Consider the following 16,257-nt stretch of genomic DNA (forward strand, 5'->3'; position numbering starts at 1 on the left):
CATCCATCCATCCATCCATCTAAATGTGATCTTTTTTTGGATAAGAATATCAACCCGTCTATCAGTACCATGGAATGATATACAAATACTGGAGCTGATGTCAGTTTTTCACACTAAGGATGTTCCTCCTTATTAAGATGTGTCTTTCCCGTAAAAAATATTATATCTCCAATTTGTTCATATTTTGTCAAAATATCTGTCAGTTGGGTTATTGAGAGGGTATTCTGCAAAACTACTCATTTTATATATATATTTACTCTCTTCTTCCATCTACTGATACCTTCCATGTATGCCTTCCACTGCAGTTTTTATTCATGACAGTAATCACCAATTTTTCACTTCTTTTTTGTCCATAGCTCGGTACAAAAGAGAATAAAAGGACAAAAAGGAAAAATAAGCAAAAAAGTACATATGCCATGATTCCTTGAGATGGCTTTTTAGGGCTTGCGGGCTGTGTTGCCTGGTTTCTAGCATTTAGATATTCAGTTTTTAATATCATTTAGCAGAAAATATTCCTTTCTCTCTTCCCTCGCCCTCTTTCACCCTACATTTCACATCTAATCCACACTGCATAATTCTTCCAAAATTACATTTCAGACTAAGTGATTCTCTTTCAACTTCTTATCGTGTCATTCTTAGAAGGTTTTAGAATAGGAGGAGAGAAAGTATTATGTTTTAATAGGAAGGGACTGATATTTCTATGTTTATCCTTACTAGACTGTCGTCAGATAAAAACAAGCAAACACACAAACAGAAAAGTAATGTGAGTGAAACCAGAAGGGATAAGAGTAATCCTCATTATAATAACATATACATCATCTCTCACTTTTAGCTTTTATATCCCTCAACTTCTCCTGCATCTTATGTAGAGTGTTTGCCTTCTTCATTTCCCGCCTCTTCCTCTTTTCTGTCACAGCTTTTATCATTTATACAGTTCAGCTATGGATGTAGCTTAATCACATTATCATGTATTTGCCTGTTAAGCTGCCTGTTGGGTCCTTTGTCTTTTTTCTTCCATCACCCAAAGGTTTGCTGGATATCTAATGTGTGATCTTATCCTCTTCTTCTTTAGGAGATTCCCGATAATCCTGAATCTATTTCAACACATTTCCAAATAGTTCTCCAGTGAAGCACAGACTGAGCAGTGCTCTGCTGTTACATTTAGTTTTTTCCTTTTAGGATGTCCAGCACTTTGTGTATCAGCATGTACACATAGTATCATGTTGGCAGGATTGTTATTTTCCTTTACATTGTAAAATCTGATGTAGTTTTGGTGTGATGTATTTATATATATATATATTGTATATATAATCAAAAAGATGTCCAAATGAGTCAAATCTTCATCTTCTATGTTTCAACGTTACAGTGTTTTTAGTAGCAAAGTCTTTTTGTTACTATACTTCCACCACAGCTCAACAGGAAACACTAAGAGGGAATTTGATGGTAAAAAGACAGTAAATGTGTCAGATATCACTTGATATGACTAACTCACACTGATGAAGCTCAATAGAAGTTGATCATCTACTTTTAAATGACTGTGTGGACACACTGTGGATTTAGTCCTCCATCACTTCCACTGAAAGCACATTTGAAGATGTTTTAATAGTCAGTATGAACAGGAGGAATGATTACAGAGAGGAAAACCTCTTTACTGTTCATATGAACACCTGACTGCTGCTTTCTGACACTTGAAAAACTGTGAACCTGTCCTAAGGTTTGTTAACATGTAGACTTCCAAATGTGCTAATTAAAGTAGCTATAAGTAGAAACATTTGAAATATAACAAAGTTACTTCTTGACAGTAATATTCTATTAACCCTTACATAGTGTTCAGACCCATTTTTATATTTGAGAGGGAAAAAACCCTTTAAAAACGTTTCTTTTAGAGAGAAATATGATGACTTATCCTCATATGACTCAGAATATTCAAACATTAGAAATGTTTCAACTTTCTAGAAAGAATGTGTTGCAGCTGAGTCACATATGTGTTGAGTGTTTGACTAAAATGTATTCAGAAAGTCAAAAAGCAACATTCAAAAATACTGTTTATTCATCATTCATCATCATGATTCATTGGAAGCATTACTGTATGTTCTCCAGTGTTATATAATAATAGACCAATATGTAGTGTGATTGAAAATATTTTCTCTCTATCAACAAAAAGGCATAAAAACTAAATATTACACTGTCTCTGCTCTTTGAAAACTTAATTAAGGATTAATTACCAATTTATGAATGACTGATGAGGTGTTCATCAATGATTTGTGATTACAAAATAATGTATAGAGACTAACTACGAGGGAATACTGTGAAATGCCCAAATATGAACAGAATGGGATTCAAATAAAAATGGCTGAATTCTTTTAATTTGGATTTAGGATAGAACATTGACCACACTGACCGTACATTTGGTGCCATTAAAACACTGGAGGTGATGCATTTGTACTTTTCTATAACACAGAGGTGAATAAAACAAAGAGAAGATTCAGAAGCCAATCTTATCTGAGCAGAGGAAATCTGGGTTACTGCTCTCATTTGAGTCACCAACATCCCTCTGACAAATGGAGTCATACTTTACATGTGAGTGTGTGTGGTCGGGCGTGTGTGTGTGTGTGTGTGTGTGTGTGTGTGTGTGTGTGTGTGTGTGTTGAGTCTGTCAGAGGTGAAACATCCTCTCAGTGAATCTTCACATTTAACAAGGACTGAAAAAACACATTTCCCTGCTTTGTTGTTATGCATCAGTGCAGAGATGACAACTGGAGAGTGATGAACAAGACTTTCCTTTCCCCACTTGTCTCTCTTTGTATCGGCCTTTCCTCTGAGCTACATGTGAGATTTAAATATTGAGCTCTGATTTTTTTAGTGAGGGTTTTTCGGGACCAAAATGTTTGATTTAATAGATACCTGTCTAACTGGACTATAGACCAGTTTTGTCCACATGGGCCCCACATGGGTTAAATGGGGGATATGTGAGTATTGAGTGGGCATGGGCTTGAACTGGGCAAATTCTGCGGGTCCCACATGGTTTCAGTAACATGGGCCCCACATGTGAAGCCCATGTGGGCTGGCTAAATGGGCCCCACACATATGGGGTCTACATGGGTCTCACCCAGTTGGGCCCCATCTGAAACCCAGTCAGAACCCACTTGAAACCCTTATGGGCAAACACTGGTGGGCCCGCTGTGGAAACTGTGGACAAACCTGAAAACAAAGATCGGCACACACATCAAAACTGCTGAAAATGGCAATTCTAGGCCAGCAGCCCCAAACACAGGGCCAGGATGGGAAAAGGTTGTTTTGATGTTCATCAAATTCAGTGCTCTCATTATCCTGACATACAACAAAAGGACCATAAACAACTTTCTTCACTTAGAAAGATTTTTCTTTTCATGAGCTGTTATTTCTATGTTATTGCTATTATGGTCCAACTTAAAGTCACAGAGACTGAACACATTTATATTTTACATCATTTGTTGTTATATGTCACATGTGAGGCTGAAAATTCTTGAGTGTTGAGTTTGATACAGTAACAGTTACATAATTCAAATTTTCTGAGACTGAGATTTGGCTCATAAGAACTGCTGCTTCCAGATTATTTTCCTGTACATATGAGATTATATCTTTTCCAAATAAATAAAATAAAAATAAAAATAAATGTACATAGTGTGGTCTACACATAATGTTCTCCGAAATGTCATGAAAATGTATATGCAAGTCAGGCTAAATGTAAACTAAATGTATTGCTAGATTAATGAGCCACTTGTGTTGCCCCACCAACTTGAAACAGGAAGTGAAGCCTTGATAACACAGAGTTTATCAGATGTAGATGCAATTTCTAATACATATATCCAGCACTGTGTAATTCACACAGGACGTGATGGTTTCCTCATTCAGGCAGTGTCCAATGGTCACAAAAATGAAGGGTTTTATTTAACATGGGTGTGGCAAGATGGCATGATAGCACATCCTACAACATTTCAACAAAGTAGCACTCAATGTCCGATGCTATGTCCCAAATTCAACAGGAGGAAGTTGGTCATTTTGAATGTAGTGCACATTAGAAGTGTATTTCTGCTCGTTTACATAAAGTATTAACCCTCCTGTTGTCCTCCCAGGTCAAATTGACCCCATCTCTTTTGACTGTTCCTTCTTTCCTTCTTTCCTTCATTCCTTCCTTCCTCCCTTCTCTCCTGACTTCCTTCCTCTTTTCCTCCCTCCCTCTCTCCTTCCTTCCTTCTTACACTCCTTCCTTCCTTCCTTCCTTCTTTCCTTCCTTCCTCCTGTCCTTCCTTGACTTAAGGACAACAGGAGGGTTAATAGGCCTCACCTCAAATGTGTTCACCAAAGTCTATGGAGCTTTTTAGATTTGTAGAACAGCGTTGCCATGGCAAGGTGGACAGCTGCATGTTCTGCCATGAAACAGGAAGTTATTGTGACTTGATTCTACATTGTCCAATCTGCAGCAAGCATGACGAGGCTTGAGGATTTGTACGTGTTATAGCGCCACCTGCTGGCAATTAAAAGTCAAGCTTATACAAACTTCCTTTCAAGAATTGATATTTACCTCTTATATGTAATGTCCAGTATTTATTACAATGTATTTCTTGTCAGTTGGTAAATGTATTGCTGCGTGTCAGCTGACATCTAGTAGAAAGCTTTAATCACACGTTTTTTCTCATCTCTCTGCTGCAGGGTGGACTGATCTGAACTTCCTGTCTGTGTGCACTGAGAGAAGACACCAAACATTTTTATACAGCTGGAAATAAGGCCAATACAAGCTCAACGTGCCAACCTACACCTGAAAGAAGACAGTAAGTGAGTGCTTAGAAAATTCATATTTATATGGCAAAAATAGCACAACATGTTGATAAATTAATGATCATGTCAAAAATTATTAATTTAATTTCTGTAATAAGATAATAATAAAGGCAATTAAGGATGAAGATGATTATGAGATCAGATGGAAGTACATGATTATCAAATTATGGTTTTGGTAAGAAACAAAAAACGGACTTTTCCCACCAACTCACATGTATGAAGAGAGTTCTGCTGGTGATGTTCTTCATAAGGCTGCATTTAGACTGAAAACAGGCCTGTGTTAAAACAATGTGAGGGTCTGCATTGCTGGGATCATGTTGTTTAACCCTCCTGATGTCCTCCCGGGTCAAACTGACCCCATTTCTTTTGACTGTTCCTTCTTTCCTTCCTTCCTTCTTTCCTTCCTTCCTACCTCTTTCTTAGATTTTTCTTTAATTCTTCCCCTCCTTCCCTCTTTCTTTGCTCCTCCTCCTTCCTTCCTTCCTTCCTTCCTTACTCCTTTCCTTCCTTCCTTCCTTCCTTCCTTCCTTCCTTCCTTCCTTCCTTCCTTCCTTCCTTCCTTCCTTCTTTCCTTCCTTCCTTCCTACCTCTTTCTTTATTTTTTCTTTCATTCTTCCCCTCCTTCCCTCTTTCTTTGCTCCTCCTTCCTTCCTTCCTTCCTTACTCCTTTCCTTCCTTCCTTCCTTCCTTCCTTCCTTCCTACCTCTTTCTTTAATTTTTCTTTCATTCTTCCCCTCCTTCCCTCTTTCTTTGCTCCTCCTTCCTTCCTTTCTTGACCTGAGGACAACAGGAGGGTTAAGGTCCACTGAGATGAATGATGTTGCAGGAAGTGGAGCTGGAGCTATAGATTAATGTATAGAGACCAAAACATGGCACAGCAGTTTGTAATACTTAATAATTAATACTTAATACTAATATACTTAATACTTAATAATCTCAACTTTTGCTCCGAGGCAATGCAACATCATCCAGCAAGGTGTTGCAACCCCCTGAGGAAAGGTGGACCATTTACATAAATCTATCTGTTTAGGTCTGAAATAACTAGAACTTAATACAGCATACATGTCTGACTACTACTGTCCTAGTGTCTGTAATAACATGGTGATACAATGGTATAAGTTGGCTAATATTATGGTAATGTTATCTCAGTAATGATTGCAAAATGTAAGTGTACAATCTTTGCAGTAAGAGTAATACCAATGCCAACAAGAATGAGATCATCTCTGTTTCTGTAAAATAAATACACAGGACAAGAAGAATCATTTGCAAACCCAGATATTGGTTTTGATATAATGATTACAAACCTGAGATGGGAAATGCAAAACCACAGCTAGATACTTTCTTCATTTTCTGGTGATACATGATTACATAAACTGTCTGTTCTAACATCCATCACAGTTAACAGACTCACTTCCTCCTTCAACTTTAACCTGCTGTACTTGTGTAGTACAGTAGTTGTGTGCAAGTTTTCATGGTTTTCCTGTACAGTGGATTAATAGCAACAGGTGTTCAATTGTCTCAGTATCTGATTATGTGACTGCTACTGTTTCCTGATCTGTTGAATTTCACTGTTTTCAGTATCATAAGGAATAAACAAAATGGTAATAGTCAAATCTATAAAAAATAAGACATAGTTATAAAACAGAATTAGTCTTTCATATGTGTGGTTGTGATTAATCTTCTTAGAAACTTAAAGGTGCATAATGTAAGATTCAGACACATGGACTGAACCAGTAGGGGGCAGCATATCACCATCTCTCACAGAGGTAAAGTCAATCTGCACAAATCTTTCAATTTTGGTGAATTACAATTTACACCATCAACCTGTAACAAATTGCCTTGACAGTGCTGATCTTTCAGGGAAACGGAGCGCTAGTTAGTCAAAAACAGATGATCAAACCTCAGTGGCTGTGTTGTACCATGCACTGCTCACATCACCAAGTATCCAGCAACACCTGCCATGTATTTCCATCTTTGTTTACTCAAATGTCTGTTTCCCACTTTCCGTCTCTTCCCAGCAGCCCTTGCCTTGGCCTCATAGAGGCTCCTGCTGATGATGGACTCCTAAAACACTAAAACTATTCTTAGACATCACTGGACCAACCAAAAGTAGACAGCCATGAACCCAGAGGAGACGGAGCTTGGCCAGGAAGTGATGGAGGAGACTGACGCCCCTCCTCGCCATCGCCACAACAACAACCACAGCAGCCATACTCGTAACCACAGCAACCAGGAAAAGCGCTACAGACGCTGTGAGACCCCTGCTAGAGGAGGTGCTGGCGTCAGAGCCAGAGGGCCTCCACAGCGCAGACCACAGGAAGAGCAAGACATGCAGATGCATCAGCACGGAGGTCAGTCTCCACAGCCCCCGCAGGCCACCCAGGCCCAGCAGCCCCAGCCCATCCCCCGAGCCGCAGTGACACGTTACCGCAGACAGGGAGACAGTGAGGCCCGCATCAGAGCCCAGCAACAGAGGCACCGACAGAGGCAGCAGAGAGAGGCAGAGAGAGCACAACAGTTACCACAACAACAGGAGAAGCAGCACCATGCAGACATGACCCAGGAGGACGAACGGGAGAGGGATGATTCAGTGCTAGCCCGCTCAGCTAGCACAGAGAGCGGATTCCACACCCACACGGACCGGGCCGAGGGGGATGACGGCCTGGTGATGATGTCTCTGGAACCTGAGGGGCAGCCAGAGGCGGAGGACGAGGCGGGGAACTACGGAGTCCAGCTACGGCCCGAGGCGGAGGGGTACACTGAGAGCGCCGAAGCGGAACAGCAACATCTCCATTCACATCCTAACTATCCTCCTCAACCCCCACCCCTACCACGTGAACCTCTGCCTGAAATCCAGAACCCCCACAGACCAGACGAAACAGAGGAGATGCTGAACACTGGCTACTCCAACTATGTCTACACCCAGCCGCTTGGTAACTCCAGAGGAAGGGGTGACATCCCAGCCGATCAGAGCTCAGAGAGTTTAGATGCCGGACTTGCAGATGAAGCATATTCTGAGCCGTATGACATTTACTCTCTCTCTGAGCATGTTTATGAGGAGATCTGTGATGCTCCCACGTCCGTTTCTACTGCTGCAGAGGGGGTTGAGGACACAGAGTCTCTCCAGCAGAGGAGGGCTGGCTTTCGTCTGTTGGAGGGTCAAGTGGGAGGTGGAGACTACCATCAGCAGGAGGCGGTGGGCTCCCGTCTTCGCCACTATGACGAACGCTCAGATGGTGAGTCAGACAGCCCGGAGAAGGAGGCCGAGTTCGCACCGTACCCACGTGCCGACAGCTGTGACCAGGAGGAGGACATCAACAACATCGCGGCAAACGTGAAAGAAAGCCTAAGTTCTCAAAGTCTCCAGTGTGCTGCAGGGGATACCATCGATGAAGAAAACGAACTACAACCTGAGTCCCAAACTGACTCTGACAAAAACTACAAAGCTGCCAATCGAGGGAAGTTAGCCAGAAAACAGACTGTCAGCCCGTCAGAGGAGCCGGTGGCAGTGAGGAACAGTCAGGAGAAGCGAGACGCCATATCTCTGGCCATCAAGGACATTAAGGAGGCCATCGAGGAGGTGAAGACCCGAACAGTGAGATCTCCTTACACACCTGATGAGCCTAAGGAGCCCATCTGGGTAATGAGGCAGGACCTGAGCCCCACTGCCGAGTGTGACCTGCAAACAACACTGGGGGGAGATGTAAGTACAGAAATTCTGCTGATTATTGATAGTTTTTTTTGAGGAACTGTTTAAATATGTCAGATAGAAAACACAGAAACACACGAGCTGTTATGTGGTGAGCTGAAATCTACGCGACATGCCCACTATACAATTACACATTCATAATGTAGTTGAAGACATCGTGTACAGATCCAGACACATGTTGCTTTCATTGCCTGTTTGGACATGCTGTTATATACTACATTGTTCTCTATACTATATACTATATATTCTCTATATACTGCTGCCCTGTCCTGTGTTCATTTGTGTATGTACACACAGAACATCAGTACATTTTATAATGTGTGTGTCCATGCTTTTAGGTTGTTCTTTTTTATCTTTACAGAGCATATGCACAGATTGGTTTACACAAATTACAAAAAAGAAAAGAAAACCCCACACTTCCCTCAAGATCATTTCAGTGTTATTTGAGTTATTGAGTTGTTGAGTTGTTATAAGACCAAATGGATCAAATTCTGATCGTGAAACAAGTCATTTCACAGGTAATGGCACACTCAAAACTATTTATCCACCATTGTACAGCTGTGACAGTAGCAACAGAGTAGGCTACAGTGGAGGTTATGATGTTAGCATATGTCAGCAATGTTTTTGCAATTACTCTCGCTGCCTGAAGGGGGAGTAAAGAGTCCCAACCTCTGGCTTTAAAACAACCAAGTTCTGTGTAAGACAGACACCACTGAGCATGTGCGGGAACTTTGTAGCACAACTACTGTGAAAGCAACCAAATAAATGAGATTCATGAAAATGGATGAAATCAATTTTCAGGTCCATACCCAGACTTTTTTGAATTGTACAGATGGAACAGAGTTATATAGTGCTGTATACTGACTCTTTTTTGTGCTTTTACCTACTATATTAATTTCTCTGCATTGCAGAGTGCAGTCCAGTTCTTTCTGTCTCTGTCTTTGCATGTAGAGTAAATTCTACTGCAGAAATAGTCACTTCTCTGATGATGTCAACAATAGCTGGCATGAAGCCCACTACACAGTGTGTAAAGCCCACAGAGAGAAAGAACAGGAGATTAGTGTTAGAACAACAAAGCGCGACTGTTACAAATGTTAACCAAATGAAGTCACTCAAGAAGAAAAGCATCCATCCACACACACACACACACACACACACACACACACACACACACACACACACACACACACACACACACACACACACACACACATACACACACACACACACACACACACACACACACATTAGCGATTCCAAGAAAACTGTATTTAGTTTCTGAAATGCAGAGATAATTATTTTTTCACTATTAAACTCTAATTACCTCATTATACATCTAGTAATTGTTTTGCTGACATTTTTTGCAAAAGAAAGAAATACTGCTCACTGTCAACATTCAGTCAATGAATGAACACACAAAATGGAATGCTGTCATCTTTATACAGGAGCCAAAGGCTACAAGAAACAATACAAAGTGGGAAGCTCATCAGACAGATATGCCATCAGTAACTGATAAATAAGTATTTGTCTTAGGATCCACAAGTATTTGGGTTTGTTCTCTTCTAGTAGGGGAGAGGGGATCATTGGACAGTATCATATCCCAACTGGAAATAACCTTCATAACCTTAAATAAAAATATTCATACAGAATATATCTGCCAATGAAGACAAGGACAGAATTACTTACTATAGAGGAAATATGAAATAAATATACATATCATGCTAATATATTTTTAAAACAACAGTGGGAAAAACAGTTTGAACTGTACATTATATATATTAATTATACTCTGTATGTATATTATATGAGCCTGTCGCATGTTAGGCCTGTGTACCTGCTGAACATTACACTAGTGCTTCCCAAATGAAAGGTCAGACAAGGGGTCTAAAGTTGATGAACATTCCTCTCATCTTTTCTTTTTTTAATTGAGAAATAGGGAATTGTTTTACAATTTAGGCTGGCAAGAGTAATAGTGCTCTAACTACCCCTATTTAGGATTAATAAGCAGTATACAAACATTTAATGCATGGCTAATAACAAACTAGACGTGCTTATTAATGTATTGGTCAACAACTAGAACTCTACTTATGTGCATTAATTAGTGGAGGCTGCTGTATGAACAGATAATGATAATTGTAATAATATAAAATATATACTCATAGGAGTAGTTATAATTGTTGACAGTATTGTACATTGGTTATATTTTCTCATAACTACATTATAGTGTATTATAACATCCTTGGTAGTGCCTGGCTGAATAACTGAGAGTGGTTCAACTCTTTTCCTTCACATTTGCTGATGTATTTCACTGTGTGTAACCAGGCACTTTGAAACCTAACTGTTAGGCCTGAGTGATATGACCATGTATCTTAGACGAGAGAAAAACGTCCACTTCACATTTTGCTCCATCGTTTATATCGTTGTGAGGAAAATCACATTCTTTACAGCAGTATATTTTGTCATTTGGAGTCTGTCCATCTTTTGTGCGTATTACATGGACTGAGCGTCTGTGGCTCAGGAGGTAGAGTGGTTTGATTCCCGGCTCCTCCAGTCCACATGTTGATGTGGCCTTGGGCAAGATACTGAACCCCACATTGCTCCTGATACTGCTCCAACGGTGTATGAATGTGTATGAATGATAGTCTCCATCTGATGAGCAGGTTTCTGTGTGATAGCTCCTGTCATCAGTGTGTGAATGTGACATGTAGTGTAAAAGAGCTTCAAGTGGTCAGAATGCTATAAAAGCGCTAAAAGTACAGTCCATTTACCATTTACCATTTTACAATGATAAATGATTCCTCTTGGCTCTCATGCTGGTTTTAGTTGGTTCAGTGTAAAAAGCACAGGCAGCTCAATGACCATTCTTCTTTACATCTATAATGCAGGATCTCTGTGTAAAAGAGCCTCATAGTTTACAGACGGTGGAGCTTGTATGTACTGTATGTGCTGCACACACAAGAGAGATTAAAATGTTCTATATATGAGGATAAGTATTGTTATCAGGATACTAAATGATTTATGTCAGGATAATACGCTCATATCACCCCCGTCTGTTTACACTGTTCTTTCTTTCTTTCCTTCCTTCCTTTTGTCGGTCCTTCCTCCCTTCCTCCTTCTCTCTTTCTTTCCTTCCTCTCTCTTTCCTCCCTTCCTTCTTTCCTTCCTCCATCACCCTTTCTTTCTTCCTTCTTTCCTTCCTTCCTTCCTTCCTTCCTTCCTTCCTTCCTTCCTTCCTTCCTTCCTTCCTTCCCTCTTTCCTCCCTCCTTTGTCTCTTTCTTTCCTCCCCCTACCTTCCTCCCTTCCTTCTTTCCTCTGTCCTTCCTTCCTCCCTTCCTCTTTTCCTTTCTCCCTCCCTCCCTCCCTCCCTCCCTCCTACCTTCCCCCCCCCCCTTTCCTTCCCTTCCTTCCTACCTCCCTCCTTTCCTTCCTTCTTACTCCCTTCCTTCCTTGATTCGAGGGCATCAGGAGGGTTAATCCAAAAGTTGTTCTCGGGCCTGAATAGAAATAGCAGTAATGTGGTATTCTTCTCCTCCCTCCTGTGTCCTGCCCTCCCTCCCTCCCTCCCTCCCTCCCTCCCTGCTCTCTATGATTTATTCAGTATGGGTAAGAGAGAAAGGTAAAGGGTGTGATGAGTTCAATAATTCAGTGAGGATCTGATAACAGGAGGACAGAGGCTGTTTTCCTGTTGACATCACCATGAACAGAACAAACCTGCAACCTGACTGTTTGAATAACATTACTTACTTTTTAATAGGACATTTAAATAAAGTGCTCACAGCGTACTGCCACTGAATTTCATAAATGAAAATGACATCACACCGTCAACAGAGTAGATGCAGCCTGTCAGACAGACAAACAGCATGTTGATTCCATGATGAATGTGATACCTGAGAGCCACCTGAGCAGCTGACTCACTGCACACGCTGCTGTTGCTCTTATCTACAAGCTGACGTTCATCGGGGACACTTGCTAAAAACTTAGTCTGGGTTTGTGCACTTTCTGACAGTCATGGAGAACTTTTGGATGTATCAGGTAGAGAAGCTTGAGGAGGAACAAGCCAAGCAGACGCAGCATTGTGATCAACAGGATGAAGACGAGGTTTGGAAAGTTGAAAGAGTTTATGATGATCTTTGTCTGGAAATAATAAACTCTAATGGTCTAATGAGTACAGTAAAATGTGTAGGTGGCTCTTGTAATGTGTAGATTGTTAGGAATTCAGCTAATGTTATTTATATTTTCAGACTGTGCCTTGTCCTGCTGTGATGGCTAATCTTTAGTTTTAGGATTCCTCAATCATAATTTAGATATTTTCTTATTTTGAGATATCAAACCATTGTGTCATGATCATTATGTAACTATCCCAGTATCTTGAAATAGTAAATGGTCATTGCTCATGACAGAGAAATGGCTCCATGATGAACTCATTCCAACAGACCAAACATGCGGCCCGTGGGGCAGAACCAGCCTGACAAGAGGTCTAATATGACCCACATAGATAGATAGATAGATAGATAGATAGATAGATAGATAGATAGATAGATAGATAGATAGATAGATAGATAGATACATAGATAGATAGATAGATAGATAGATAGATAGATAGATAGATAGATAGATAGATAGATAGATAGATTTAAATTTAAGAAAATTCCAATTTTTCTGCTGAATGGTTTTTATTTAAACCATTCATATATCGAACTAATTCTGTGAAAAATCTGAAAAAACCCCAAACATAATATTATTGAAATTCATTCATGTTTCTGAAGACATCTGTTTTGTTAATAGATGATTTCTTATGGTAAAGATATAATATGTATTATATTCATTAGAGGTTATGATGCAGTGGTTTTACTGGTCCCGCCCATTTGAGATGGTATGTGGCCTTTAACTAAAATGAGTTTGACCCTCCTGCCATAGACCATGAAGAACAGAAGACTGTTATTCTCAGACAATGACAGGTTGTGTAAAACATATTCAGATCCTTTCCTGAAGCAAATGGAGAATAAATCTGTATTTAAAACATTATAATATATTATTATTATCAGAAAAATGTACATAATGTTTCAAAAGTATTCATAATGCTGAATTTGACCTATACACGTGTTATATTCTTATACAGATAGGATAAGATAAGATGAAATATCCCTTTATTAATCCCATAATGGGGAAAGGTACAGTGTTACAGCAGCAAAGATACTGTAGCAAAGTAAGTAAGTACAAGTACACAAGCAGTAAAAAGAACTGGAAATAAACAAACATTATGTACAAGAGTAATATGTGACAATATACCTGAGACTGATGTGTCACTGATGCTTTAACATGCAGCATGTTAATGCATGTTGCACCTGGTCTGTCTGTAACCACTCAACATGTTTTATTCATTGATAATATGTTTTGTATGTAAAATCCTGATCTGCAAATCACTAGTAACTAAAGCTCTTTAATCCATGTACTGAGGTTAAAAGTATAACATTTCCTCTGTTATGTAAAGGAGGATAAAGTAAAACAGTTGTATAAATCCTAAATACTCAAAAAAGTTCAAAATGACTGGAAATGGAAAATGAGTTTCCTTTCACATCTTAATAGAAGGAGTCATACTAGAAAAGTGATCTTTGCACACTTGATGCTGTGAAGGAGCTAATATGTATTCATTGGACTCAGACAATAGAGATGATGTTCAGTTGGTCCACTTCAAGCTAATTCATTCTTAATTCATTTCTAGTGCAACGTTAGTTAAAACTCAACAGGTCAGCTGAACATGAAACATGTGAAACGTAATCACAGGCAACTATACTACTGATTATACCTGTAGATAAAGTAAATAGATGAATTTGTTAGTAGTATTATGTATTTGGGTTTAAATGGAGCAGTATAAACCCAGTTTAACTATCAGAATGTTCCTGTAATTAGTAACACAGGATATATCCTAGGAAATTCATAAAACGTTACATACCATTTTTCTTTTTGGCATAATAACTTGACTTATCATTATTATTATTTTTAAATTATATTTGATTAAAGGTATCTAGAAATCTGTTATTATCAAATGGAGACATGCACTCTGATGTGTTTATTTGAATTAAATCTCATCAGTCTTCTCCTCAGACAGAATCTCAACAGACTCTTGAAAAGGACATTTATTCTCCCTTTGGTGATGATAGAGGAAGATCTGCTGCAAGAAGACATTGTTTAGCCCTTACTTACAGTTCATATTCTGACCCATAATTCATCTCTACACCAATTCACATTAATACTGCCCCTTGATTTTTTGGTGATTTTTGGATTTTTTAAAAATAAACCCAGGTTAAATTTGTACATTTACATTCATAAAAATGTGTTTGTATTTTTGTATACTGTGGGTCACATTAGGAAGAGTCCTAATGCTAAAACAAATGTGTATACAGTGTTTTTTACAGCTCTTAAATGTAAACAAAATGGTCAAATTTAACCCTGAACAGTATGTACTTTATTAACTATTTATGGAATATTATTTTTATTATTTATATAGTGTCTTAATTTTAACTGACAATTTGAATGTTAATTATTGCACTGTTCTCTTTTTAAAGTGTTTTAACTTGTGAAACAGTATTTCGTTTTTATATATCTGCATAAGAATGACAATTAAAGTGAAATTGGAAATTGAAATTGAAAATTGATGTAAGAATTAAACTGTAATTTTTCATTGCTGTGAGCACCATAAATGAAATGACCCTCTCATCAGTTGTAAAAGAGTCATGGAAGAAATCTCAGAGACAGATACATGTCAAATATGAACAAAGAAAACCTCCACTAACTCACTGCAGCTCTCCAGGGACTTCCTCTGTGTTTCCTGTCTGTCTCCATTATTTCTGTCCATAAAGCCAAAAAGGAACATTTGATGTGGACACTCTCAAATTCATCCAGGACAGTTACAGTGGAACAATTTACATGAGACAGACAAAAAGCATGTGTGTCCCAGTCATAGGTCCCAGTGCTGTAACAGCTGTAAGCTACAAGATGTTTCCTGCTGCTGTGTGTCTGTGTTGTGACATGTGCTGCCCTCCGTTCCACACTAAGCTAATACATCGTGATGTTTTGCCTGCGAGGAGCAATTTGTGCAGTTGGTGTTCCAGCGTATTCTTTCAGCTCACCTCATCACTGCACATGTGTTTGCATTTTTACTGTCTGACACATTCGGACCTAAAGAAAGATAGAATTAATTCTTTTGTGCAGCTAATGATGTGTGTGAGGATCTGCTCCTTTTTTTTGTTTTTTGGTCTTCCTGTCCTCTTTTGGCCATAAATAGACTGCAAGGTGTCTGTTACACCTCTACATATTAATGCCATCCATTAACCTTTGTGTTGTCCTCCCAGGTCTGTTTTTACTCTTCCTTCCTTCTTTGCTTCCTTCCTTCCTTCCTTCCTTCCTTCCTCTCTCCCTCCCTCCCTTCCTTCCTTCCTTCCTTCCTTCCCTCCTTCTTTCCTTCCTTCCTTCCTCCCTCCCTCCCTCCCTCCCTTCCTTCCTTCCTTCCTTCCTTCCTCCTACGCTCTTTCTTTCCTCCCCCTACCTTCCTTCTTTCCTCTGTCCCCCTTTCCTTCTTTCCTCCCTTCCTTTTTTCCTTTCTCCCTCCCTCCCTCCTTCCTTCTTTCCTCCCTCTGTCCCTCCTATCTTCCTTCCTTCCTTCTTTCCTCCTTCCTCCCCTCCTTTCTTTTCCTTCCTCCCTTCCTTCCTTCCTCCTTCCCTCCCTTCC

General features: G+C 39.6%; 1 protein-coding gene across 1 annotated transcript in view; it reads left to right on the plus strand.

The window, feature by feature from the left end:
• Positions 1 to 4,745: 4,745 nt before the first annotated feature.
• Positions 4,746 to 16,257, plus strand: part of apba1a (amyloid beta (A4) precursor protein-binding, family A, member 1a) — a 37,382-nt gene continuing 25,870 nt past the window's right edge. Inside the window, exons 1-2 of the mRNA XM_053325945.1 lie at positions 4,746 to 4,811; positions 6,837 to 8,521. Of these exons, the coding sequence (XP_053181920.1) occupies positions 6,938 to 8,521 (1,584 nt within the window). The 5' untranslated portion in view covers positions 4,746 to 4,811; positions 6,837 to 6,937. The remainder of the gene's footprint in view (positions 4,812 to 6,836; positions 8,522 to 16,257) is intronic.

The sequence above is a fragment of the Scomber japonicus genome, chromosome 9 (genome assembly GCF_027409825.1).
Source record: "Scomber japonicus isolate fScoJap1 chromosome 9, fScoJap1.pri, whole genome shotgun sequence".
Classification (NCBI taxonomy): Eukaryota; Metazoa; Chordata; class Actinopteri; order Scombriformes; family Scombridae; genus Scomber; species Scomber japonicus.